Below are 26,850 nucleotides of genomic sequence, written 5' to 3' on the forward strand. Positions count from 1 at the left end.
GCAGGGTGAGGAAACACTGGAGCCCTGAAATGTTCCACTCTGGCTGGGGTGGGCCGTCTGCGAAGAGAGTCCGTCTACAATTTGCACAAATCAATACTCTTCTCTCATTTTCAGGAGAAGAATGGTCATAATGTTGCAGAGCGTATGAGAGCTGCTGGCAGCCAGGTGCAGTTAGCCATTCTCAGCCGGTTTGAGCAGGAGGCATTGGATTCAGAGAGGTGCCATGTTCCCAACATGGCTTGACCATTGCTTATGGAAGGATGAGCACATAATGATCTGGAGGACAGGGAGGCACATTGTCATTGCCTCCACGTTAACTGATCCAATGTCCTTGTTCTTCCTTTCAGCATCAGTGGAGCAGGGCCGGGAGGAGGAGGCACAGGGACCCCCTCTCACACCTGAGGGCCCTGAAGTCTCATCAGCATCACATCATTTCTGCCAGGCAGGCACCAGTGCAGATACTAGCACTTCAGTGGGACGTGGAATATCAGCTAATGTCCCAGGGCACAGGGTTAAGGGCACTTCACAGTCTCTGGAGGAGCTGGCAGAGACAGAGAGTGCCCATGGCGCCAGCAGTTGGAGGACTGCAGGGAGCCAGGCACATGCTCAGTCAGTGGCTGATGATGTGCCTCTGGAGTCATCCGCAATGCAGCAAGTACAGGAAATGCGGCCGGGTGTATGGGAGCATCTGAGCAAGTTACATGAGGCTATGCTTGGCTTGGTCTCCATGGTGGAGGAGTCCATGCATACGATCACAGAAGCAATGAGCCACATGCCTGAGCACCATGCTTCCTCCATGGAGAGAGTGGCGACTCTCGTGGAGAGGCTCCTCCAGGAGACCCATCAGGACTTCCTGCGGATGCACTCTGGTCAGCAAACCCTCACATCAGCATTGACCTCAGCTGGTCAGTGCCAATGGGGGAGATGGTCTGGGCACCAAATTTCCCAGCTCGGTGCCCATCCATCCATGGTGAGCTGGGAGGTCCGAAGTGACCTTACATCAGCGCAGCAGCTGGCATCTCTGCGTGCAACTTTCAGGGCACTCCGAATGAGGGCGGCAGCTGCTCCACCCCTCTCCCAGTGACCGCAGCATCCGGTAAGGCTGTGCCGACTGGGGAGATGCCAGCTGTGGAACTGGCGGCTCCCTCCCAGACGGGGCCAACACAGGCTCCATGGGCCAGAGGACGACCGCCAAGGTCATCGAGGCCAACAGGAGAGCAGAGTAAGCAGGCTGTCGCAGATGCCACTCTGAGTGATGCAGCAGCACCAAGACGTAGCACCCGAAAGTGTAAACATAAGGCACCTTCGGCACACCAAGGGTTTATTACTGGTCCTTTTGTGTTGGCCTGAGATGGGGTCTTTATGATTGGCTTTGAATTGGAACAACATTGTCATTTTTTTGGCTTAAGTTTCTTTGCTTGTGATATTAAATTCAGACATGTGACCATAGCTGAGGATGGCCCTTTTCTTCCACATGTGCATGGTTTCCAAAAATGTTAGGAGTGCTTTGGGGGACCTTTAGTTTTATTAACAAGGCCCTTAGTTACTGTGAGGACTTTGTTTAATGTCTTATCCAGAACTTGGCACTTCTGACAGTGCAACACTCCCACAGTACTGCACTGAAGTATGCTTTCAATGAATTAATTGTATGTTTATAATCATATTTGCATCTTATTGGTTTTTTTGAGTATTTTGGAAAAGGAACTGCATAGTTAGTAATGAGAGATGTATAGGTTATGCTGGGTAGGCAGAATGTGGAACTGAGGCCACAATCAGATCAGCCGTGATCTTATTGAATGATGAGCAGGCTCGAGGCGCTGAATAGCCTATTCCCTCTCCTAATTTGTATGTTAGTATGTAAGTACTGCTAAAGAGCAGGGTCCTTACTATTAGCACGGCGTAAAAATTCAGCCCAACTGATCCTGCCAGTGATTATGCTCGATACAAGCCTCCTCCCATCCCTCTTCACCTAACCTGAACAGAATAATCTTCTTTTCCTTTCTCCCTCAATGGGCAGAATTTTCTGCCTGCCAGGCGGGTGAGCCTGATCCAATCTCCGGCGGGCGGGGAGCTGATCCCTGTCGGAAAAGCGGGCTCCGTCGCCATTTTACGTGGGCTGGCCAGTTAAGAGCGCATATCTCCCTGAGGCTAAGTGCTGCCTCAGGGAGACCGCTGACTGTTTTAAAAACATTAAAAATAGATTTAAAAAGCCCTTAACATGTCTCCCTCATGAGATGGGACACGTTTATAAATTACTCTAAAACTTTATTAAACTTTTAAAATCCCTACATGAAACCTCATCCCACTGGAGGATAAGGTTTCATGTTTTTTCTAGTTCCTGCTGGGGCTCCTGGCTGATCGGAGGCATGCCTGCACACGCCTGGTCCTGGACTTACCTCCAATGGGGGGAAAATTCTGCCCTTGAGAGAGTACACTCGTGACCCCAGTGAGCCCTCTTATCCTGCCCATGGATGAGGTTTATACAAATGTGTCCTACGCGCCTGCCTGTTGTGCCCGTACACTGACCCGAAGATTGCATGGGCACCAAAAAATAGGCTTCAATTGGTGAGTCAAGGGTCTTAAGTGGCCCATTAATTAATGGCGTGCCTGTAGTGGATATCATCACACGCCCGTCCAATGAAATATTGTGATGGCGCATGGTGACCACTGGACGCTCGCCCGACGTCACCGCGTGTCATTTTACACGCAGATGTGCAGGGCCTGCCCCTGCATGCCAACGGGAAAATTCTGGCCATGGTCTAGTTTGAGTCTCCACTGTAAAACTGAGGAATTGTTGCATTTTCTGATTTGCTATTCTCAGGATGAGACATTAAACTGTGCTCCAGGTGGATTTTAAAGACCCTACGGTAATATTTTTAGGTTCTCCTGGAATCCTGATGAACATTCTTCCTGCAATGAACAAAACAACATCAAATATTAATGAATTCATCATATATTTAATTACAGTTTATGCAGTCTTGTGCTGTGCAAACTGTTTACCTACAAATTCACAGTTCAAACTGACTCATTATATGTAACTGCTTTGAAATATTTCTGTGATGTAAAAAAATGTTTTGTAATTATAAGTGGCTTTTGAGTTTCTGCATCCACTAGATTGCTACAGGTGCAAATAGGTGTCAAGTTCACAAGCAGAAAAAAAAGTACCCGGAGTTTGGATAATGTTAGTCCGTCAAGTCTTTTTAAAACGTGAAGGTACCATCGAGGTAGGTCTTTGGTTCCTCTGAGTTAAGCATCATCAATTCTCTTGGTTTTGCTTCAAGCATAATGTTGTCAGGAATTAGAACCCATTGTTTCCTTTTGAGACTGTAGAGGATGAAGTTCATTGGATTCATTGCATCACCCACCGGAGTACATGACTTCTGTTTTGCTGAGCCAAGAAGATGTAGGCTCCTTTATTCAGCAAATAAACCCTCAAAGAATTGTACCACTACTGAGAGCAGCAGGTTGAGACAGAGATTTCTTGAGGGTTCCCATGCTTTTATCAGTTTATGTAGCTCCATTTGTTTTATGTGTGTCAGCCAAGGCTCAGTGGTAGCACTCTCAGGCCAATTATCCACTGCCTAACGTGAACTTGAGTCATGCTCCATCTTACTGAACAGAATTGTGGATCTTTTCTGTTCATACAATGTCTTTTAAGTAAGCAGTTATTATCAATAGAGAGAATAATGGATACTACTGCTATGTACAAATTTGGAGTGTCTACCTGCCCCATGTTGCAGAGTCTTCTAGCTATCCAGACAAGGTGACCCTCCATTCATAGACTCCATTTGTCCTTCTTTTGGTGTGAGGGGCTTATTCACACAAAAGGTAATTAAAATCTGGAACTGTCTACCCCAAAAAGCTGTTGAGACTAGCTCAATTAAAAATTTCAAAACTGAAGTTAATAGATTTTTGTTAGGCAGGGGCATTAAGGCTTAGGAACCAATGTGGGTAAATGGAATTAAGATACAAATCAGCCTTGATCTAATTGAATGGTGAAACCAATTCCAGAGACTGAAGGCCAGGACCTAACCCTGTTCCTATGTTCTGATTCAGGCATGAATATTAACATTGAGTCAGGCTCACACCCTGACTTTCAGGATAGCCGCTGAACTACTTTAAGGGCTTAAATATCTCTCTTGTTCCTTAATATTTATATATAATTAGTGGGCACCTAGTTACTTTATTCAAGGAACTGTAAATCTACAAATAAAATGTTGGTTACGCAGTTTATGTGAAATTATGTTTAGAAACCACTTTAATCTTCAATGGATGTATATCAAATTTCTGTGACTATTCTTTAAATGGAGGTGTTAACCTATTTATTTAATTGTTTTGTAATGCTATTTTGCTTTTAGATTCCAGCAGTTGCCTTAACTGTGGGAGGCATGTTTTCAATTCCAGGGGTGGTGGAAGCTCATTGTCTATTACCTGAGGGAGTACTGATGCTGACATTTGAAATTAATGTTACTTACATAGCTAGATGTCAAAATCAACACTTCTGCTGGCAGATCTGCAGTGGGTCTTTGCTTTTTTTGAAACACATTATTTTCAGAGAGTAATTGCCAACTTAGTTTTACTTTGTTGCTGGTCTTTGGTTATTTTTTGCAGATTTTGTACTGCCTCATTCCCTTTGCCTAGTTCTGAATTTCTTTGGGTTTTCCATGAATTTCTACTTGTACCTCTTTATCTTGAATGAAAGAAACAGCTTGCATTTATCTAACATTTTTCATGTTTTCAGAACACCATAGAGCACTTCACAGACAATTAAATAATTTTCAAATGTAGTCACTGCTTTAATGTAATAAATGTGGCAGCCAATTTGCACTCAGCAAGGTTCCATAAACAGCATGGAATAAATGACATAATAATCTGTTTTTAGCTGTTGATTGAGGGATAAGTATTGGGCAGGACAGCAGGAGATTTGCTTTCTCTTCGTTGAATACTGGGGTCCCTTATATCCACCTGAAAGGGTAGATGGTGCCTTTATTTAAATGTAATCTGAAAGACAACACGTCTGACAATGTAGCACACCCACAGTACTGTACTGCATTGGACTGTTAGTTTACAGGCTCAACTCACCAGATTATGGTCTAAACCTAAAACTTTCTGACTCAGACACAAGATTGCCCACACTGAATCAAAGCTAACACCTAGGTGAAATAGAGTAACTGGAATTCTTCAAATGAATAGTAAAAGTCAGGACAAGCATACAGCTTTAAATGTAACATGAGTAAATTACAGTTTGTAAACTCAAAATGCATTTGCTATAAATGCAAAATTAAACTGTTGACAACAAAAGCTATTATTTAATAATTACCAAACTCAAATAGTCAGCTAGAGATCTGTTTTTTTTTAATTCTTTGCCAACTTCCTCATTGTCTGAAGGCACTCACTCCCTGCTAAGGTATAGTTTACCTCATGCTGCGTACCTTCCAGTTCTTCCCCAAATATCCATTGTTCATGATCCCTGTTAATGAGTGTTGGCAGACTATTCTAACATGGAACAGAGGGCAGATGGCAAAAGTTCATTCTGTTCATACCTGATGTCCAACCACACTCACTTGTAGCAAAGATCTCTGTACAGTAATCAGGAATTTGAACTCTGGCCAATTTTCTATAACCTAACATGGGCACTGAAGTCAACTGCAATGACCCTAAAATCACCACAGCTGACATCATCTTAGCACAAACTGGAACTGAATGTGAAACTTTTATTGTTCTGCATTGCTCAGCTATCCAATAGATAAATTACTGAGCCATTAGGGCTCCTGTTTATTTTTACAGCCAAGGATGATAAGCAGGTTATATCATCTCAATCTATTTATGTATTGATTTAATTATTATTTTACTGATCTAAATTATCCATCTTTAGAATGTTTCACTATATAAGGTTTTGTTCTTAACCCTTCAACTTCTAATGATACAAATGGAATTTGGTTAATCTCAGCTCTAAATTCTGTCTACCTCAAATATCTGAACAATGCAGCATTGAGCTGTCACTTTGAAGTCATGGTGATAGGGATGGGAAGTAGTCAGCTCCCTGGAAGCTATTCTGCCATTAAAAAGGAACATTCTTGACACATCACACAATGCCAAGTTAAATATAGAAGAGGATTAGAGGGCCACTGTTTTCAGTCATGTCGAATAAGATTATACACTTGAAATGGAATGTTGCATGACCTTTTGGTGCATTGTTCGCCTCTGTCTCTATTTAAATGTTAGACAATTGTCTTCCTTTTGACAAGCTGTTCTGCTTTAGGCAAGTTAAACAGGAAGAGATGTATGCACTTCATAAAGGAGGAGCTGCTATAAAAGAGGACATGGTACCTGGTAAACAAAGTGAGACAAAATCATTCCTTTCTCTGTCTCAGTTTGTATTGACTTCGGGCCAACTTGGGCAGTATGCGCTACAAAAGCATTCAAAAATTTCTTACGTTGAAGTGGAAATTCTTGATGCTCAGACAAAGAAGCAGATTTGTGTCCTGGAAAAAGTAAGTGATTTTCTTTTTTAATTGCCTGGGCTACAGTGAGCCTTACTGGTACTTTACTAGACCTGCCTGTCAGGGAATTAGTGTGCTGATATGACATTGGGTGATTTCAAAAATACATCTTGGGTGTTAATGAGCAATGTCAGCAATGAGGAACATTAGGACTTAAAGAACAGCATTGGATATTAAATAATAGTTTGAATCAGACAAGGATGCTTGTTGATTGTGAAGTAATGATAACAGTATTTATATTGGACTTTGCTCATGGTGGAGATAAAAATAGTGAGGTAAAAATTTGTATTGGTAAAAAGCCAATCAAAATGATCTAACATCACAAAAGTGGACATGTGGAACACAATGTGGAAGAGGCAGTATATGCACAACAGTTTGCATCTGCCTTGGTGGCCTCAACAGGAACCTAATTCTAGCCCAGCTTCTAGCTTTGTTAAAGTGATGGGAGTCCCTCTTGTTCATGGCCCAGGGCTCCAATCAAACATAGGCCAAGTTTTTTCCTATGGTGTGCGGGCTGGGCGGGAGCGGGCAGGGGTGTGCACGGAGCCGATTGCTGCCTGCGATCGGCTGCACACCACCATTTTACGTGGGCGGGCCAATTAAGGTAATGTGCAGCCAATAGCATTCAGTGCTACCTGTGTGGGCAGAGAGAGGAGGGAGAGTTGGGGCTTGCGCTTTTTCGTGCATGCATGCAAAAGAGCGCAGCAATCTCCCTAAGTCATGGAGCTGCCTCAGGGGGATTGAATGTATAACAAAATAAAGGCAGAATCAAATGAAAAATGTATTCAAACATGTCCCCTCATGTCACATGAGTTGGTACATGTTTGTAAAGGTGGGAAAATATATTTACTTATTTTATAAAAGATTCAGGAAACCTCACCCCGCCCGTGGATGAGGTTTCCTGAGAAACGCGAAGACCGCTTGGGCTTCTCACCTGCCCGCCAACCTTAAGGTTGGACGGGCAGCATTCTTAAGGACTTTAATTAATTTCTTAATGGTCTTAATAGGCCCTTAACATTTCAGCGGGCGCACAGCCGACTCCGGTGTGTGCCCGCAAAATGAAGTATTGCGATGGCACAGGACGCACGCCCGATGTCAACGTGCGTCATTTTAAGTGTTGGCGTGTTGGGCCCGCACTCACATGCTGACCGGAATATTCTGCCCATAAACTTTAGATTTCCTTATTAAGCCCTTAACTGTTAATTGACATGAAACTAAGTTGACACTATATGCTGTCTAAAAAACACCCTGAGACCCCAGCATATGAGCACTTAACTGAGTCTCTAGAATTTCACAGTCTGTTATTTGAGTGAAGACGCTAATTTATTTCTTCTATAAAATTAGCAGGAAAGAAATTTCAGCTGAACATTTGAGCACTGATAAGCTGATATATCACAGGGTAATATTCCAACCTTTAAGTTACATTGTTACTTTATTTTTCATGTAATCAGTTTCACACCTATCTTGATAAAAGCAAAATACTGCAGATGCTGGAAATCTAAAATAAACACAGAAAATTCTGGAAGAACTCAGCAGGCCTGACAATATCTGTGCAGAGAGAAACAGAGTTAATGTTTTGAGTCCATATGACTTCTTCAGAGCTAAAGAGATGTAGAAATGCAGATAAAAAGTAAAAAATGTAGATAAAAGTAGAAATTCTACTTCTCTTTAGCTATGAAGAGGAGTCATACAGACTTGAAACTTTGGACAGGATTTTCCCCCCGTTGGGGGCAAAGTTCATGGGCAGGCGTGCAGAGGCGCGTTTCCGATCAGCGCCCTCAATCGGCGTGCGGCGCCATTTTAAGTGCGCAGGCCAATTAAGGCCCGCCCAATGCGACGTCCTTACAGAAGTGCTGTGCGCTCCCTGTGTGGACGAGGGGGAATCCCAAAATTGAGAGTGCTCTCTTTCACACATGCACACGAAAGAGCGCACTCATCTCCCTGAGGCTAAGTACTGCATCAGGGAGATCAGCTGTTTGTGACAGAAATTAAAAATAGAAAAAAAAAATTCCTGACATGACCCCTCATGTGACACTGTCACATGAGTTGGGACATGTCCATAATTTTAACAAAAACTTTATTAAAATTTTTAAACCCTACATGAAACCTCATCCCGCCCGTGGATGAGGTTTCATTTTTTTTCTAATTCCCACCGGGACTCCTGCCTGCCTGCCAACCTTAAGGTTGGACAGGCAGGTCCATTAATTGGTTTAATTACTCTGTCAATGGCCTCAATTGGCCATTGACAGGTCGGCAGGCACACAGCTGATTTTGCTGCATCCCTGCCTACCGGAAAATTTAAATGGGGCGTGGTGACTTTGGGGGTTCTGCCCGTTATCACCACGCGTTATTTTACGCATCAGTGAGTGGGCCCCACCTCCTGCTCACCGACAAGAAAATCCTGCCCAGTAACGCTGTTTCTCTCTCCACAGATGCTGCCAGACCTGAGTTTTCCAGCAGTTTCTGTTTTTATTTCACATCTAACTATATGTGTAGTGGACAGATACATACTAAGTAATAAACCTTTAAAGCTTTAAAGGCCCATTTTAATTGCTTAGGTTAGATTATATAGGAATATAGACCAAATTTATCTAATTTCTTTAGGTTGTTTTGAATTTTAGCAAAAGGGAAGATGCTGGAAAAAGAATGGTGCAAAAGAGTTGCACCATGAAATGGTTTCAGAAAAATAACATTTCTCCTGGTTTGAAAAAATTGGTAATTGAAATCCTGAAGAAGTGTCATTGTAGAACTTACTATGTGAGCAACAACTAAAGATTGTTTTGCCCGGCTGGAGAATCTAGAACTAGAGGGTTTTGTTTCAGGAAAACGTTTCGATCATTTAAGACTGAAATGAGGATGTTTTTTTTTAACTCAGGGAGTTTTGAATCTTTTGAATTCTCTACCCCAGAGAGCTGTGGATGCTCAGTCGTTCAGTATATTCACGACGGAAATAGCTTTTTGGGTCTCTAGGGGAAATCAAGGGATATGTGGATTGGACAGGAAGGTGGAGTTGGAGTTAAAGATCAGCCATGGACTTATTAAATAGTGGAGCAGGCTTGTATTTCTTATGTTGTTATGTTCATACATGAGTCCAATATCTTTTCACGCTCCAACCCTGGAGCTTGCCCGCTTATTGATGCAATCTTGGCTTTTTTTAACAGCACACCCATTATCTTGTCCCTTTCTTTTGCTGGGCATTTATTCATTCTATTGATAGGGTTTTTTATAAATACCTTTCCACTGCTTCACTGAAGAGAAGAATGAAAGAGGGTAGTGCAGTTGAGGTTATGCACAGTGACTTTCAAAAGGTGTTTGGTAAAGCTCTTCAACAGCACCTTCAAGAGCCATGACAATGACTACCTAAAGAACAAGTTCCACCACCTGCTAGTTCCCCTCCAAGTCACACACCATCCTGACCTGGAAATATACTGTTGTTTCTTCATCATCGCTGGATCAAAATCCTGGTACTCCTTACCTGAAAGCAGCGTGGGTGTACGAATACCACACAGATACAATGGTTCAACAAACTGGCTCACCGCTACCTTCTAAAGAATGATTAGTTATGGGCAAGAAATTCTGACCTTCCTGGTGATGCCAATATCCCATGAATGATTGAAAACAATTTGTTGCAGCATCATGCCTGTTTTCAGGCTACAACGTCACAGCAAGCTTTTTTGTTGTGATTGCAAATGCCTACTTCTTTGCCCTCTATTACAACAGAGATTAAACTTCAAAAGTATTTCATTGGCTATAAAATCCTTTGGGTGCCCTGAAATTGTGTAAGCTGCTATAAAAAAATCTAGTTCCTTTTTTGCCCCTTAACTTGTACAATTTAAATCCTGACAGACGAGTAAATGAAATGCATGTGCCAAAAAAGCTGGATCCTTTAACTTAGGTATTGGCGTCTATTGTCATCCCTAGAGTGCTGGCCTTGCAAAGTCAGCACAGAGCAATTGGTATGAAACCTCCTTGGTTAATATGTTAGATACACTAAATGACTAACTTTGCTTAGCCATCGGGGACATGAGTAATACATATGAAGAGGTGATTTTGGGTGATCAGGAGGAAGGCAGATGGTGTGAGCCCATTGACTGCACATTGGATACAACTTTCCTGGTCAAGCCTCAAAGAGTAGGGGTTAAATAGAGTTACCCAAACTGGCAAAAGGTGGGAAGCGGTTTCCCATAAGACTCAGTGCTTGCTCCACAGTGGTTCACCATGTACATAAATAATTTGGACTTAGGAATCAGAAATACTCCTGAGGTCCCCATCACAGATGTCATTCTCCAGTCAATTTGATAGACTCTACATGATATCAAGAAATGGCTGAAGGCACTGGATGCGGAAAGGCTATGAGCCCTGACAATATTCTGTCAATAGTACCGAAGACTTGTGACCTAGAACTGACCATGCACCTAGCCAAGCTGTTCCAGTACAGCTACAACACTGCATCTACCTGGCAATGTGGAAAATTGCCCCAGATATGTCCTGTTCAAAGAAAGCGTGACCATTCCAACACAGCCAATTACAGTCCCATCAGTCCTCCCTTGACCATCAGCAAAGTGATAGACGGCATCAGCGACAGGGATATCAAATGACACCTACTCAGTAATAACTTGTTCACTAAGGCTCAGTTTGGGTTCTGCCAGGGCCACTCAGCTCCTGACCTCATTACAGCCTTAGTCCAAACATGGACAAAAGCACTGAACTCAAGAGGTGAAGTGAGAGTGACTGCCCTTGACTTCAAGGCAGCTTTTGACTGAGTTTGGCATCAAGGAGCCCTAGCAGAACTGTAGTCAATGGGAATCAGGGGGAAAACTCCCCACTGTTTGGAGTCATACCAAAACAAAGGAAGGTGGTTGTGGTTGTTGGAAATCAATCATCTCTGTCCCAGAACATCACTGCAGGAATTCCTCAGGATAATTTCCTAGGCTCAACCTTCTCCAGATGTTTCATCTTTGACTTCTCTCCATCATAAGGTCAGAAGGGAGGATGTTCCCTGAAGACTGCACAATGTTCAGCACTATTTGCAACTCATCAGATACTGAAGCAATCCATGTCCATATATAGCATGACCTGAACAACATTCAAATTTGGGCTGATAAGTGGCAATTAACAATCACACTGCACAAGTTCCTGGAAATGACCATCTCCAACAAGAGAGAAACTAACCATCATCCTTAACCTTAAATTACTATCACTGAATCCCTCACTGTCAACATCCCAGGGATTATGGTTGACCAGAAACTGAACTGGACCAGCCATATAAATACTGTGGTTACAAAAGCAGGTCAGAAGCTGGGAATTCTGTGGAGAGTAATGCACCTCCTGATTCCCCAAAGCTTGTCCACCATCTAAAAGGCACAAGTCAAAAGTGTGATAGAATACTCTCCACTTTACTGGATGAGTGCAACTCCAATAACACTCATGAAGCTTGACACCGTCCAGGACAAAGCAGCCCGCTTGATTGGCACCCTATCCACCCACTTAAACACTCACTCCCTCCATTACTGATGCACAGTGGCTGCAGTGTGTATCAAATACAAGATGCACTGCAGCCACACACAAAGTCTCATTTGACAGCACCTTCCTAACCCACGACCACTACCATCTAGGACAAGGGCAGCAGTCACATGGGAACACCACCGCATGGAAGTTCCCCTCCAAGCTCCTCACCATCCTGACTTGGAAATATAGCGCCATTCCTTCACTGTCGCTGGGTCAAAATCCTGGAACTTGCTCCCTAACAGCACTGTGGGTACACCTACACCACATGGATTGCAGCGGTTCAAGAAGCCAGTTCGCCACCAGCATTCCAAGGGCAATTAGGGATGGGCAATAAATACTGGCCTATAGCTAGCGACACCCACATCTCATTAAAAAAAGTCACAATTTGCTGAAGACACCTATCTGGAGGGTATTGTTAATACTGAGGAGGACTGTGACAAACTACAAGGAGACATTAATAAATTTGCAGAATGATCCTTTTAATGGCAATCGATTTTGTGATAGAAAAGTACGGCTGATGCATTTTGGTAGGATACATAAGTATATATATTTCTTTTTCTCCTTGGAAAATAAGATGCTGAAAGGGTTAGAGGAGAAGAGAAGTCCTTATACACTAATCACACAAAATAGTGGCACAGGTTAATAAAGCCATATAAAAGGTGGACAAAGTGCTCGTAGCCATTTTTAGGAGCAAAGAATTGAAAAGCAGATATATAACTTGTACACTGGACTTTCTCCAGTCCAGAACTCTGAATTCTGGAAACACCAGTTATCTGGAATTCTTTTCAACAGGCCCCACAACTCACAGATTTGCCATTCACCATGGATCCTGGACCTAAGCAGCAAGAGGTAGATGGGGGTGAGTTCAAAGCACTCCTTAACTTTAGAAAGCACTTTTCTGAGTGAGTCCCGCATGTTTGTGCGCAGGCAGAGTCAGGCAAGGGTAACTCATTGACTGACTAATCTGGCTGGAGTGGAGGAAAAGCCAGGAGAATATCTCATTGAACCAGAAAGGTGGGAAGTGGCTTCAAACTTTGCTGTGCTTCTGCTCCTTCCTGCCTGTTGTACAGACTCCTTACCCCAGCTTGGGCAACTCTACTTCACAGGCACTGGCAACTAGACCAAAGAGCAGATGAGAGAGGCTGAATACAGTGTATGTGTGTGTGTATGGAGGGGGCAGAGGGGTGGGATAGGAGGGGGATGTAGGAGAGAGGCATTATGGCATTATAGTGTGTGTGTGTGTGTGTGTGTGTGTGTGTGTGTGTGTGAGTGTGTGTGGGGATATGGGAAGGGGATGTAGGAGAGGCATTACAGTGTGTGTGGGAGGTGGGGATTACTCTGTATGTATGCGTGTGTGTTTGTGTGTGTGTTGGGGGTGGGGAGGAGCAGGGAGAGGAGCTATTTACAATATGTGTGCATGGCCAGGATTTTTTTGCTTGTCAGGTGAGCGCACGCCAGACCTGAACGAGCATAAAATGACGCGCGATGATGCCAGGTGAGCATCCCTACGTCATCGCACACTCGCGTGATATTTCGGTCGGCGGGCGCAAGTGGCAGTCAGCAGCATGCCTACCGACAATTAATAGGCCTATTAGGGCCATTAACGCACCTATTAAATTAAATTTTTCACCACTCGTCCAACCTTATGGTTGGAGGGCAGGCAAAAAGGCTAAGCAGCCTTTGAACATTGTAGGAAACCTCATCCATGGGCAGGTTCCAAAAGAAATTAAAAATTAAATAAAAATTTTAACATTTCATTAATAACATGTCCCTGCTCATGTGACAGAGTCGCATGAGGGGACATGTTTTTTAATGTTTTAAAATTCTTTATTTTTGTTTTTTTAGATCTTCAGCTCCCTGAGGCAGCTCTCTGTGCTTCAGGGAGCTTTTATTCCATACTCGCCCTCCTTCCCCCCCAACCCGGAGGGAACGATCCCTGCAGAATGCCGACAGGGCGGGGTGAAGGGAAGGTGTGTTTGGTGGTGGCATCATGCTGAAGTTGGCAGAAATGGCGGAGGATGAACCTTTGAATGTGGAGGCTGGTGGGGTGATAAGTGAGTTCAAGGGGAACCCTACCATGGTTCTGGGTGGGAGAGGAAGGTGTAAGGCTGGAAGCATGAGAAATGGGCTGGACACTGTTGAGAGCCCTGTCAGCCACTGTAGTTGGAAAACCTCAGTTAAGGAAGAAGGAAGACATTTCAGAAGAACTGTTTTGAAAAGTGGCATCATCAGAACATGTGCAAAGGAGGCGAAGGAACTGAGAGAATGGCATGGAGCCCTTACAGGAAGCGGGGTGTTAGGAGCTGTAGTCGAGGTAGCTGTGGGAGTTGGTAGACACCCTGGTCCACTCCTCCATCACCCCCTACACCTCAACCCCTTCCCATGGCACCTTCCTATGCAATCGCAGAAGGTGCAACACCTGTCCCTTTACTTCCCCCTCCTCACCATCCAAGGGCCCAAACAGTCCTTTCAAGTGAAGCAGCATTTCACTTGTACTTCCCTCAATTTAGTCTACTGCATTCGCTGCTCCCAATGCGGTCTCCTCTACATTGGAGAGACCAAACGCAGACTGAGTGACCGCTTTGCGGAACACCTTCGGTCTGTCTGCAAGCATGACCCAGACCTCCCTGTCACTTGCCATTTCAACACTCCACCCTGCTCTCATGCCCATATGGCCATCCTTGGCCTGCTGCAATGTTCCAGTGAGGCTCAATGCAAACTGGAGGAACAGCACCTCATCTTCCGATTAAGCACTTTACAGCCTTCTGGAATTAACATTTGAGTTCAACAAATTCGGATCATTAACTCTCTCCTCCAATCCCACCCCCTTTCCGATCCCCCTTTTTTTCTAATAATTTATATATGTTTTTAATATATTTTTCTTTTCCCACCTATTTCTATTATTATTTAAAATTTTATTTCCATTCATTGTCTTATCTCCACCTTTTAGCCTATTCCAATCCCTTCCCCCTACCCCACCCCTACTAGGGCTATCTGTCACTTGCTCATCCTGCTTTCTACCCTTAATATCACCATTAGCACATCCTTTAGCTAATATCACCACCGTCAACACCCCTTTGTTCTTTTGTCTTGGCATCTTTGGCAATCTCCTCTTTGCCTCCACCTATCACTGGCCCTCTATCCAGCTCTTACCTGTCCCACCCCCTCAAACAGCTTATACTTCGCCTCGTTTCTATTTTTCCTTAGTTCTGATGAAGAGTCATACGGACTCGAAACGTTAACTGTTTTGCTCTCCGCAGATGCTGTCAGACCACATGATAATGATGGCCATCTTGCCTTACCTGCAAAAAAGCATTAAGAAAGGCAGGGGAAAGGCAGATCAATAGAGAAGCATTTTGAAACGGCCTCAACTCAGGGAAAGACAAAAAAAGGCATCTAATAACAGCTTCTGATCTGCTGTAAAGCAACTAGGCAGCTTAAAGTGCCACACCAGCAGAACAGAAGTAAGAAACCTTCTCTCCTCCCTGTAAACCCTAATTCCAACTACTAAGCTCACCTGTTAAAGCAACATCTGGGAATTCAACAGTGGAAGCCATCATAGCTACAAAGACAACCCTACAACCTCAAGGCCTTCACTTCAGACAAAGCAACATCTCAACTTCAAAACATTTCGGCCTGCACTGAGTATGCCCTAACCTTGATTTACATTTATAAGTATTGTTTGACCTTCAATTTTAACTAATATTTGTGTGTGTATTTGTTAGTAACTTTATCTTTCCTGAGTTAACTTCCAGAGCAATAGAGTGAAAAGCAACTTCTTTCTTTTTTGGGGAAACACCTTTAAAGTGCCCAAAACATTGGTCCAGGTGCAAAAAAAAAGATTAAAAAGGTTGGTACCAGGACTGTAAAATTATACCTATCAGGAAAAATTAAACAGGCTGTGTTTGGGGGGCTTTCATTCTTTCATTCTTTAGAAATGATTTGCTGGGGGCTTTAAGATTTTCACCGGAATCTTATGGCGCTATTGCGGTGGGGATGGGGTCTAAAATATGGTGAGCCATTCTAAACTCTATTGGGCAGAATTCTGCCCTTGATGGGGGCCCCACCGGCTTGGTAGTGGGCAGGCAGCTGATCGCCATTGCCGAAATGGGCGCCACCTTAATTGGCCTGCCCAGCGGGCCGCCCAGCGGGAAGCGCTATGCACTTCCTAAGCGGGCAGGGGAGGATTCCCCAACTGCCAGAATGCGGTCTTTCACGCATGCGCATGAAAGAGCGCACATGTCCCTGAGACTAAGTGCTGCCTCAGGGAGAGCGCTGACAGTGTTTGAAAGTTTAAAAATAGAAAAATAAAAAATTATTAACATGCCCCCCCTCATATGACAATGTCACACGAGATGGGGCATGTTAATAAATATCACAGAAACTTCATTAAAATTTTTTAAAACCGACATGAAACCTCATCCTGCCGGTGGATGAGGTTTCATGTTTTCTCAGAAGCCCGCCGGGGCTGCTGGTCTGTCCACCAACCTTAAGGTTGGACGGGCAGGGCCTTTAATTAATTTAACTACCCTGCAATGGCCTCAATCGCGCTGTCTCCCCGCCTTCCTGAATATTTAAATGGGACGGGATGACATCTGGGTTCCCCGAATGGGCCCCACCCCCAACTCGCCGATGGAAAAATTCAGCCCGTTCAGTTTAGCAGGAACATGAAATCTCACTGCCATAAAATTCCACCCTATGAAACAACTTGATGACACAGACTGGAGAAAATGTTTCCACTGTGTGGGAGATTAAAATGAAAGGCCATAAGTATACGATAGTAACAAATCTAGCAGTGAATTAAGGACAAAGCTCTTTATCCACAGATTAGTTAGAATGTGGAACTGGTCACCACATGAAACAGTTAAGAAAAGCAGCAAGACTCCACTTAAAGAAAAGCTGAATAAACACATGGGGCTAAGTTTTGCCGCCGGCGAGCAGGGGATGGGGCCCACTCACCGACGCATAAAATTTCACAGGATGACGCAGAACCCCCAATGTCATCCCACCCCATTTAAATTTTCAGGAAGGCGGGGGTGCGGCAAAATCATCTGCAGGCCCGCCGACCTGTCAATGGCCAATTGAGGCCATTGACAGGGTCATTGATGCAATTAAAGGACCTGCCCGTCCAACCTTAAGGTTGTCGAGTTGGCCAGGAGCCCCAGCGGGAACTAGAAAAAACATGAAACCTCATCCACCAGCGAGATGAGGTTTCATGTAGGGATTTAAAAACTTTAATAAAGTTTTAGTGTAATTTATAACCATGTCCCATCTCATGAGGAGGACGTGTCAAGGGCTTTTTTTTTCTATTTTTAATATTTTTAAAACTGTCAGCGATCTCCCTGAAGCAGCACTTAGTAAAATGGCGGCGGGGCCCACTTCTCCCCGCCTGCCAGAGATTGGGTCAGGCTCACCCGCCTGGCAGGCAGAAAATTCTGCCCATTGAGGGAGAAAGGAATAGAAGATTATTCTGTTCAGGTTAGGTGAAGAGGGATGGGAGGAGGCTTGTATCGAGCATAATCACTGGCAGGATCAGTTGGGCTGAATTTTTATGCCGTGCTAATAGTAAGGACCCTGCTCTTTAGCAGTACTTACATACTAACATACAAATTAGGAGAGGGAATAGGCTATTCAGCCCTTCAAGCCTGCTTGCCATTCAATAAGATCACGCGGATCTGATTGTGGCCTCAGTTCCACATTCTGCCTACCCCGCATAACCTATACATCTCTCATTACTAACTATGCAGTTCCTTTTCCAAAATACTCAAAAAACCTAATAAGATGCAAATATGATTATGAACATACAATTAATTCATTGTGCAGTACTGTGGGAGTGTTGCACTGTCAGAAGTGCCAAGTTCTGGATAAGACATTAAACAAAGTCCTCATCTGCACTTTCAGGTGGATCTAAAAATCTCTTCCCACTGTCTTGAACTATATTTATCTCTCAACCAACATCACCAACAATGTGTTATTTATCTCATTGATGTTTGTGGGAGTTTGCTGTTTGCAAATTGGTTGCTACATTTCCTACATTACAACAGTGACTATAGATATTGGCTGTAAAGTACTTTGAAACAGCCTGAGGTAATGAAAGGTTCCATTTTAATGCAAGGTCATTTATTCCTTCTTAATATGAAAAGGATTTGTGAAACAAGTTCACAACTCGGAATTTACCAAAGATTGGTTGTGTTGTTAGAGTGAAGATAATCTGTTTTATGATTATGAAATGGCCAGTCAAGAACAAGTGAAATAATTATTTGGAAAGACAAGAAATGTTTGGAAACTGAATTGAAAACAGAAAATGCCCAAAATGACATCAGGTCTCTCAATTAATGACAGTAAAAAGACAGGTGGATGTTTTAATTGGAATTCCTTCATTAGTACTCGGATCAGTTGTATTTTCAACATTTTCTGTTCCAAAATTAAATAATGACGTACTTAAAGAGTAAAATTCTTAATGACTTTTACCTGGATGGACCCTGATATTTAATGAAGATAAACTGTGTGTTTTCCCAGTTAAGTGTCAATTCCAGAATCAGAGAACCTTGAGCATTTGAAATAAAATTGAGGAGCAATCAGTGCTGAAGTACATCAGGAAGCAATTGATGAACATAGCGTGAATGTAGATGTAGGTTATCAAAGACTCTGTAGATTCTGTTTCTCCTGAAATGCATGGGTTGTGCCACATATGGATTATGGAATGTAAGCGTTGAACAAAGTGACTGATAATATACAATATGCTAGCGTAAAGAATAATTGAAATAAATAGCATTGATGCATTTAAGGGTAAGCCAGATTGCATGTGGGGCAAAAGGGAAAAAGAGGGAATGCCGGTAGGAATAACTGAGAAAGGAAAGAGTAGACTTCAGTGGAGCTTAAACACCAGTAGAGATCAGTTGGGCCAATTAGTCTGTTTCTGTGCTGTAGACTCAGTCTAACTTCTGGTCTCCACACGTTCGTACCCTGGAAGATGCATTTGGGGACCCCTCAGAAGTCCCAAGGACACTATGGGAGTAGCCTGGGAAATTTCAAATTACAATAGTAAATTCCCTTGTGTCTGTAACCATGTGAAACTCTGAGTTAAAGTCGAAGACTTGTCCCAGATTTGCACTAAGTGCAGTAGCAGACATGAAAAACGTTGTTTTACCTGCCGGCCGCAATGACGAGTTTTTGTGCCACACCGTCCCATTTCTGGCATGTCCTGCCTCATTAATTATGCATTCACTGGAAACGCTACAGATCACTGGCAGGTGGCCTCTGATTCGCCAACCCCTCTGTAGCCTTTAGTAATCTGGACACCGTATTTAAAGGACGCTCCTGCACAGAGCTGGCTGTCTCTGAGGGATTGGAAGCTGCTGGAAAGCCATGGCTGCCAAAGGGAAGAATTTAGCGACGCCTACCCCGGGTGCCTGCTGGGTGCAGTGGAGGCCTGTCCTGAAATCCTCTACTCCCACTCTGGGCAAAGACTAGCAAGCAAGGTCATCAATCCAGCATGGGAGGCGGTGGCAGCCGTGGTCAGCAGCAATGCCCTACAAAAGAGGAAAACTGCCCAGTGCCGAAAGAGGATGAATGATCTCCTCCGTTCCGCCAGGGTGAGTCATTCTTCTCTTCACTCTCAACTGACACACTCAGAAACCCACCAAACATCCACAGGGCCCTCACTCACTGCCAGTTCAAGGGACATCATTCACTTTCTCACACCTTCATCTGCCCTGTGGATTGTGTCCTCATCCCATCCAAGGCAGCACTCACCATTCACCTATACCAGGCATCCTTACCATGTGGCCTGGCAGGCATCCCACTTACGCACTCTCCATTTGTCTTCATGAAGGACAAACTGGCACACAACTTGAAGGGAGAGGTTGCAGACTGGTGGAGGAATGCCTTACATCACGGCCCTCACAGACTTTGAAAATAGACTCAGATAGCTGGCCAGTGATGATCTAGACCATTCCTGTGTTGACAGTGAGGTCAGCAGCGCTCAACCAACTGAGCATCCAACAGTGCAGCATCCATCAGGCAACCATGCTGTGAGTAACATGTCCCGTTTCACATGCCACTGCCATGCACTACTTATCTCTCTCTGCTTTCGCAGTCACATTTGGGAAGAAGCCGAAGAGGTCCACGACCCAGGTCCTTGACTCAAGGCTGGAAGACATGGAAGAAGAATCTGATGACACCCTAACTGAAGACCCATCACAGCACTCACCATACTCTCCGCCAGTGCAGAGATATTTACTTCGGTGGGACTTAGTCCTAGTGCAGCCTCAGGGGCAAAATCTGGTGAGCACACTACACTATCCGATCCACAGCAGGTGGTGGCAGGGACTTCAGAAGACTGCTGGAGGCTAGAAATCTGCTGAGTTCGAGTCAGATGACTCAAGCCCCTGGACTTGGTCATAACTCAGTTGCTGGAACTGCAGAGACAAGCTTGGAAACATCAGGAAGGGAAGTCCGCTGCACTCCTAAGATTGCAATGCACGATGGCGGAGTCCGTCTGCCCTCAGTCTGAGGTGATAGCGCTGGCATGCCAATGCACCAAGGTCAACACTGGTAGGATGGCAGCTGCCATGGTGACCTTGGTCCAGGGCATTGGCCTTGCATTGCTGCATGGGCTGAAGTCCATTGCTGACACCATAGTTAGCCTCCAACAGTGTCAACACGAGAGGAGTACAGGGCAGCTCGATCTCACTCCAGCTTCCCATTCTCCTCAAGGAGTCAGCCAGGAGCCATCGGGAAACCATAGGGAGGAGATTCAGCAGGTGCACATCCCTGGGACATCCACCAGGGTGACTCCGGGTGCGTCTGGCTGATCCAAATCCTCTCTTTCTGTTACCCCCACAGTTCCAGCTCAACAGGCTGAGGTGGGTGGAGCTGGCCCACAGCAGGATGCCCAAAGCAGGCTGGGGCCCTTGTAGAGGGTGTTGGTGTGTGTCGGCTTCACATCTGTCTTCTGAGCGGTCCGAATCGCTCCTACTCCCTAGGCTCTAGACCTTGGACTTATTTGGGGGTTGTGACAAAGTGCAGCAGACAATTGGTTTTGGTGCAAGAAAAAAAAACTGGGGTTACTGAAGTCACAAATGAACTTATATGATTAGGATTACACTGAGATTATACAGACCTACAAAGTATACTTAGTTAAGAATGGGGAACACATGGCATAATGAGGGAAAATCATGCTACTAATTCCCTTACCCTTGTCCCACCCCCAAAACCCAACTAAATTGAACTAGGAGAGGTCAGGGATCATGCTCACCAACCAGGGTTCCTTGACAGTTCAAAATCTAGCCAGGTAAGCCGATTGCAGTTTTGGGGTATGCTCTTTGTGTCCTCTGGGACCTGCCGTCCCCACATGGTCCTGGTCTGTGGAATCTGCGAAGGTTCTTCAGTTGGGTGGAGGGCGCGGTTATAGGTGATTGAACTTCATGGAGGGCTGCAGTTGCGGCCTTGTTGTCTTCGGTTGAGCCTGCCACCCAATGCCCCTCGCCATGATGTTGCCTGCGGGCCTGCAAACCTCCAGATCTCCTTCCTCCGCTTGGCTCAGCTATCTCTCCCTGCTTAAACTCTGCTTCAACCGCTCCAAGACTGCTCACCCTCCTCCCTTCATAACTGGTGGCCCAGTTATACTATTTTTCGAATTTCTTATCCGAATCCAAATCAAGGTTAGTTCTTTGTCTGATTTTGGTGGGATTCCCCAGGTGATTGTTGTCTCGTTGTTTTTAATGGACTAGCATGATGTTTATCATTGTCTTCCTGGCCCCGTAACTAGTCTTGAACTGCAAGCCATTGTAAATGTGGAGTATTGATAGGTTCGCATAATTGCATTGATTGCCGCCTTCCTGCCTTAGTAGTTAGTAGCGATTATTTATGCAAGATTTTGATGGGCTTTAGTTTCGTGTAAGATGAAGTCTTTCTCTGGGTTGATTGTTTTAAAGGGAAGAATGTGTATTCTGTCTCCTCTCGTCCTAGCCTCCTGTTTGCAGGGTTCTACACTTAACCCAGCAGTTGGGTCCTCTGCCATAAAAATCCAAAAGTGATATCCTTGTTGATGATATGAAAAATGTAGTAATTTTGAGAACCCTTCAGCCCTCCAGGTCTTGGCCCTTCAGAAGAGCCCCACCAAGGTCATCACAGATGGATCTTAGCAGTCAGCAGGCTGCCTCCACCTCCGTTGTGGAAGACGGGGGAGCAAAAGATGTGGTGGCAGGGTTAGGAATAGTAAGGAGATGTGGCTGCACAGATTTAGCTAACATTTTGAAGGAACCTTTGGAAAGAATAAGCAAATGACATTCACAAGGATGTAGAGCAGACTTTACACAGGTCACTCCCTTAATGAAGATTTTTGGAACTCTAATTCTCTGAAAAATACATCAACTTTTTACATGAGATCAAACGTCCAATTCTAACTGTTCAGGAAATTAAATAATGCAATAAGAAATTGATGCCATCGTATCCTGAGCTTTGTAAAATACTAAATATAGCATGAGTAGCACATAGAAGTGGGCTTTAGTCAGCCTCCTAAGTGAATATACAAATCATATCACATCACTGGTGCTTTATCTATAATATTTATATTCCCTGAACTGAAAAACGAGTTGCTTTAGACCAAGAAAGGTAACTGGAATTCTTTTGACCATTCCCTTTTCATTATGCTTTATTTGATAAAAATCTGTGACCTTTAATTCCATTTGTATTCCTGCAAACAAGTGTAGTAAAACAGTTCAACACAAGTGCTAAATTATTGCAGAATAAGATAACTTTAAATGTTTGATAGCTGAAGAAGACACGTTATATTCAAGATAAGTTAAATCTGTTAGCTTTAGAAAATGGAAAACCATTTAGTTTCAGGCAATTAGTCCTTAATGATTGAATGTATGACATAACATCAAAGAGCTTTGAAAATATCATACATGCTCTTCCTTGTTTTAGCAAAGTCACAATGACAATCCCTGTAATTTTGGTTTCTGCTACTACAATGCTAGTTATGAGTCATGAAGGTAGAATAACACACATCACTATGCTGACCATGCAAGAAATAGAGAGCTCTGGAATCATGGTTGTGTCATGAGAAAATTGAATCTATTTTCAGCCTTTTTATCATGATTGCCAGCAATAATGATCCTGTAAGGACTCCATCCCATTCTCTCAGTTCCTTCGCCTCCGTCGCATCTGTTCCGATGATGCTACATTCAAAAACAGTTCCTCTGACATGTCCTCCTTCTTCCTTAACCGAGGTTTTCCACCCACGGTCGTTGACAGGGCCCTCAACCGTGTCCGGCCCATCTCCCGCGCATCCGCCCTCACGCCGTCTCCTCCCTCCCAGAAACATGATAGGGTCCCCCTTGTCCTCACTTATCACCCCACCAGCCTCTGCGTTCAAAGGATCATCCTCCGCCATTTCCGCCAACTCCAGCATGATGCCACCACCAAACACATCTTCCCTTCACCCCCCTTATCAGCATTCCGTAGGGATCGCTCCCTCCGGGACACCCTGGTCCACTCCTCCATCACCCCCTACTCCTCAACCCCCTCCTATGGCACCACCCCATGCCCACGCAAAAGATGCAACACCTGCCCCTTCACTTCCTCTCTCCTCACCGTCCAAGGACCCAAACACTCCTTTCAAGTGAAGCAGCATTTCACTTGCATTTCCCCCAACTTAGTCTACTGCATTCGTTGCTCCCAATGTGGTCTCCTCTACACTGGAGAGACCAAACGTAAACTGGGCGACCGCTTTGCAGAACACCTGCGGTCTGTCCGCAAGAATGACCCAAACCTCCCTGTCGCTTGCCATTTTAACACTCCACCCTGCTCTCTTGCCCACATGTCTGTCCTTGGCTTGCTGCATTGTTCCAGTGAAGCCCAGCGCAAACTGGAGGAACAACACTTCATCTTACGACTAGGGACTTTACAGCCTTCCAGATTGAATATTGAATTCAACAACTTTAGGTCGTGAGCTCCCTCCCCCATCCCCACCCCCTTTCTGTTTCCCCCTTCCTTTTTTTTCCAATAAATTATAAAGATTTTCCTTTTCCCACCTATTTCCATTATAAAAAAAAAAACCACTAGAACTATACCTTGAGTGCCCTACCATCCATTCTTAATTAGCACATTCGTTTAGATAATATCACCAACTTTAACTTTAACACCTATGTGTTCTATTGTACTATTGTCGTTGACATCTTTTGATGATCTGCTTCTATCACTGCTTGTTTGTCCCTACAACCACATCCCCCCCCTCCACCTCTCTGTCTCTCTATCTCTCCGCCCCCCACACACACACCTTAAACCAGCTTATATTTCAACTCTTTCTTGGACTCGAACTCAAGTTCTGTCGAAGGGTCATGAGGACTCAAAACGTCAACTCTTTTCTTCTCCGCCGATGCTGCCAGACCTGCTGAGTTTTTCCAGGTAATTCTGTTTCTATAATGATCCCTTCATTACTTTCCGACTTTCACAAGAACACAAGAATTAAGAATAGGCGTAGGTCAATGCTGCTCGATTCGATAAGATCATTGCTTCAACTCCACTTTCCTGTCTGTCTTGTTGATCAAAAATTCATGTAACTCAGCTTTGAATATATTGAATGCCCCAGCCTCCACTGCTCTATGTAAAGGGAATTCCATAGACTAACAACCCTCCGAGAGAAAAAATTGCCCTCATCTCAGTTTAAGTCTTTAAACTCTGTCCCCTATGTCTACTTTCCCCCACATACTCTCAGCATCTATTCTATCAAGTGCCTTCAGGATCTTTTATGTTTCAATAGGGTCACTTCTGATCCTTCGAAACTCTAATAGATATAGGCCCAACCTGCTCAACCTTTCCTTTAAGTTAATCCCTTCATCCCAGGAATCTGTCAAGTGAACCTTCTCTGAACTGCTTCTCATGCAATTATATCCTTTCTTGAGTAAGACTTGACTTTTCCAACTCTCAGGCTTTTCCAAGTCTCAGGCTTTGGTTTAACAGTTGCACTCCTCTCAGTTCCACTTCAAACTTGAGCTCAAAATCTAGACTGACAGCCTGGTGCAATATTGAATGAGTACTGCACTGATCAAGGCATATTTTTCAAATGGGTCAAGTGGCCTCATTCTGTGCTGTAACCATCCATTGATTGCATGATTATAAATAAGACATTAAACCAATAACCTTCTCAGCGCTCTCAGATGAACATAAAAGGTTCTATGGCAGTAATCAAAGAACGGCAGGAAAGGTCTTCCTAGTGTCTTGGCCAATATTTAACCCTCAAACCAACATCAACGAAACAGTTATTTTTTTTAGGTGTTTATGGGATCTTGCTGCACACAAATTGACTGCTGTGTTCACAACATTACCACAGTGACTACATTTCAAAATTTCCAAAGGTATACATAGATGCAAGTTCCCTTTTTCTCTTTCACTCTCTTCACCAGAATTCTGACCTCCACTCTATATAATCCTTGCCTCTTCAAAGTACCTACTTTTTTCAGCCCGATTCTTGCTGACAAATTAATTCGCATTTCAGTTTTAAAATTAATCCATGGATTCACCTCACCTCACCTCTGCAGTCTTCTCCAATCCTAAATTCCAGCATGTGTTCTGGTATCTTTTGCAGCCAAGCTCATTTTCACCTTTGGTAGCAAACTATTAACCAGCCACAAAATATCAACAAACTACTGAAAGTGGTAGCATTTGTACACCTAGATGGACATTGTCAGATTACTTTCTCTGAATCTTTCAATTCTGAGATCATTGTTGCTCTATTATCTGTGATTATTGTTGCCACTGCTTTGCCTTGTGACCTTGTTCCCTACTTTCAGAGGACTCCTCACCTCCATACCTTTGACCATAGCTTGGGTTCCCAACCATTTTTCTCTTTACCACTATAGGTAATTTGAGGCATTTTTAATGTTGAAAGCACAGCATGAATACAAGTCTCAAAAAATATATATTTACATAGCATATTTCAAGGCTTAAAATGTTGCAAGCTGTTTCACAGTTGGGGTCCAGAACTAAGTAGAGCTATGTGCATAATGATTAAGAAACATGTTGAAAGCAAAATCAAACATTTTAGATCAATTGAATAATTTAATCCAAATTACATAGGTTTGATTGTGAAAGATAAACCAATGTAACGGTTTCATTGATAGCAAGACAAAATAAAAGCAAATCTATACATTATATACTTACAAGAAGGATATCTATCTGTGAACTATTAACCAGCCACAAAATATGAACAAATTACTGAAAGTGGTAGCATTTGTACACCTAGATGGACATTGTCAGATTACTTTCTCTGAATCTTTCAATTCTGAGATCATTGTGCAGTCATTCTCATAGTTCACATGCTGCTCCACCAATAGATGGCAATGTTACTCCATATATACTTCATGTTCACTGGAAAGTGGGTGGCATTTCATTTCTTATTAATATAAGAATTTTATGGGGTTATAAACATGAGATTCATAGGAGACATGTCTCCAAACTAGCCATAATTCTTTATGCGAATTCTTTGATGCTTTTTAAACTGACAACGCACCCAAAGCTTAGCTTTGATCTGCAGAATTCTGACAATCTGATCTAAACCATGACCTAAATCTTCCGAAGAAGCGGTAATCATTGTCGGATCACCGTTCTGCTTGAACATTCCTCCGATTCAATGCTGCTACACATTTCTTTTGAGACTTTCCGAGCCCAGCTTTCCCAGAAACGTGGATTACACCGTCTCTCAGAGTTCCATCACACAGGAGTAGAGTTGAGAGGAAGAAAGTTCACACCCACTTTTTATGGCACTTGCTGTCATATGTTAGGTTTAATGGTTCATTTTGAAGGCTAATGAATGGATGGGTGGATGAATGAA

General features: G+C 43.7%; 1 protein-coding gene across 4 annotated transcripts in view; it reads left to right on the forward strand.

The window, feature by feature from the left end:
* Window positions 1-6,217: 6,217 nt before the first annotated feature.
* Window positions 6,218-26,850, forward strand: part of LOC121277388 (trans-2,3-enoyl-CoA reductase-like) — a 204,681-nt gene continuing 184,048 nt past the window's right edge. For 2 of the 4 annotated variants that reach the window (XM_041186799.1, XM_041186800.1), the window contains exon 1: window positions 6,218-6,494. In XM_041186799.1, the coding sequence (XP_041042733.1) occupies window positions 6,219-6,494 (276 nt within the window). In that variant the 5' untranslated portion in view covers window position 6,218. The remainder of the gene's footprint in view (window positions 6,495-26,850) is intronic. The other 2 variants (XM_041186798.1, XM_041186797.1) reach the window with 2 other exon arrangements.

Source organism: Carcharodon carcharias, chromosome 4, assembly GCF_017639515.1.
Source record: "Carcharodon carcharias isolate sCarCar2 chromosome 4, sCarCar2.pri, whole genome shotgun sequence".
NCBI classification, from domain to species: Eukaryota; Metazoa; Chordata; class Chondrichthyes; order Lamniformes; family Lamnidae; genus Carcharodon; species Carcharodon carcharias.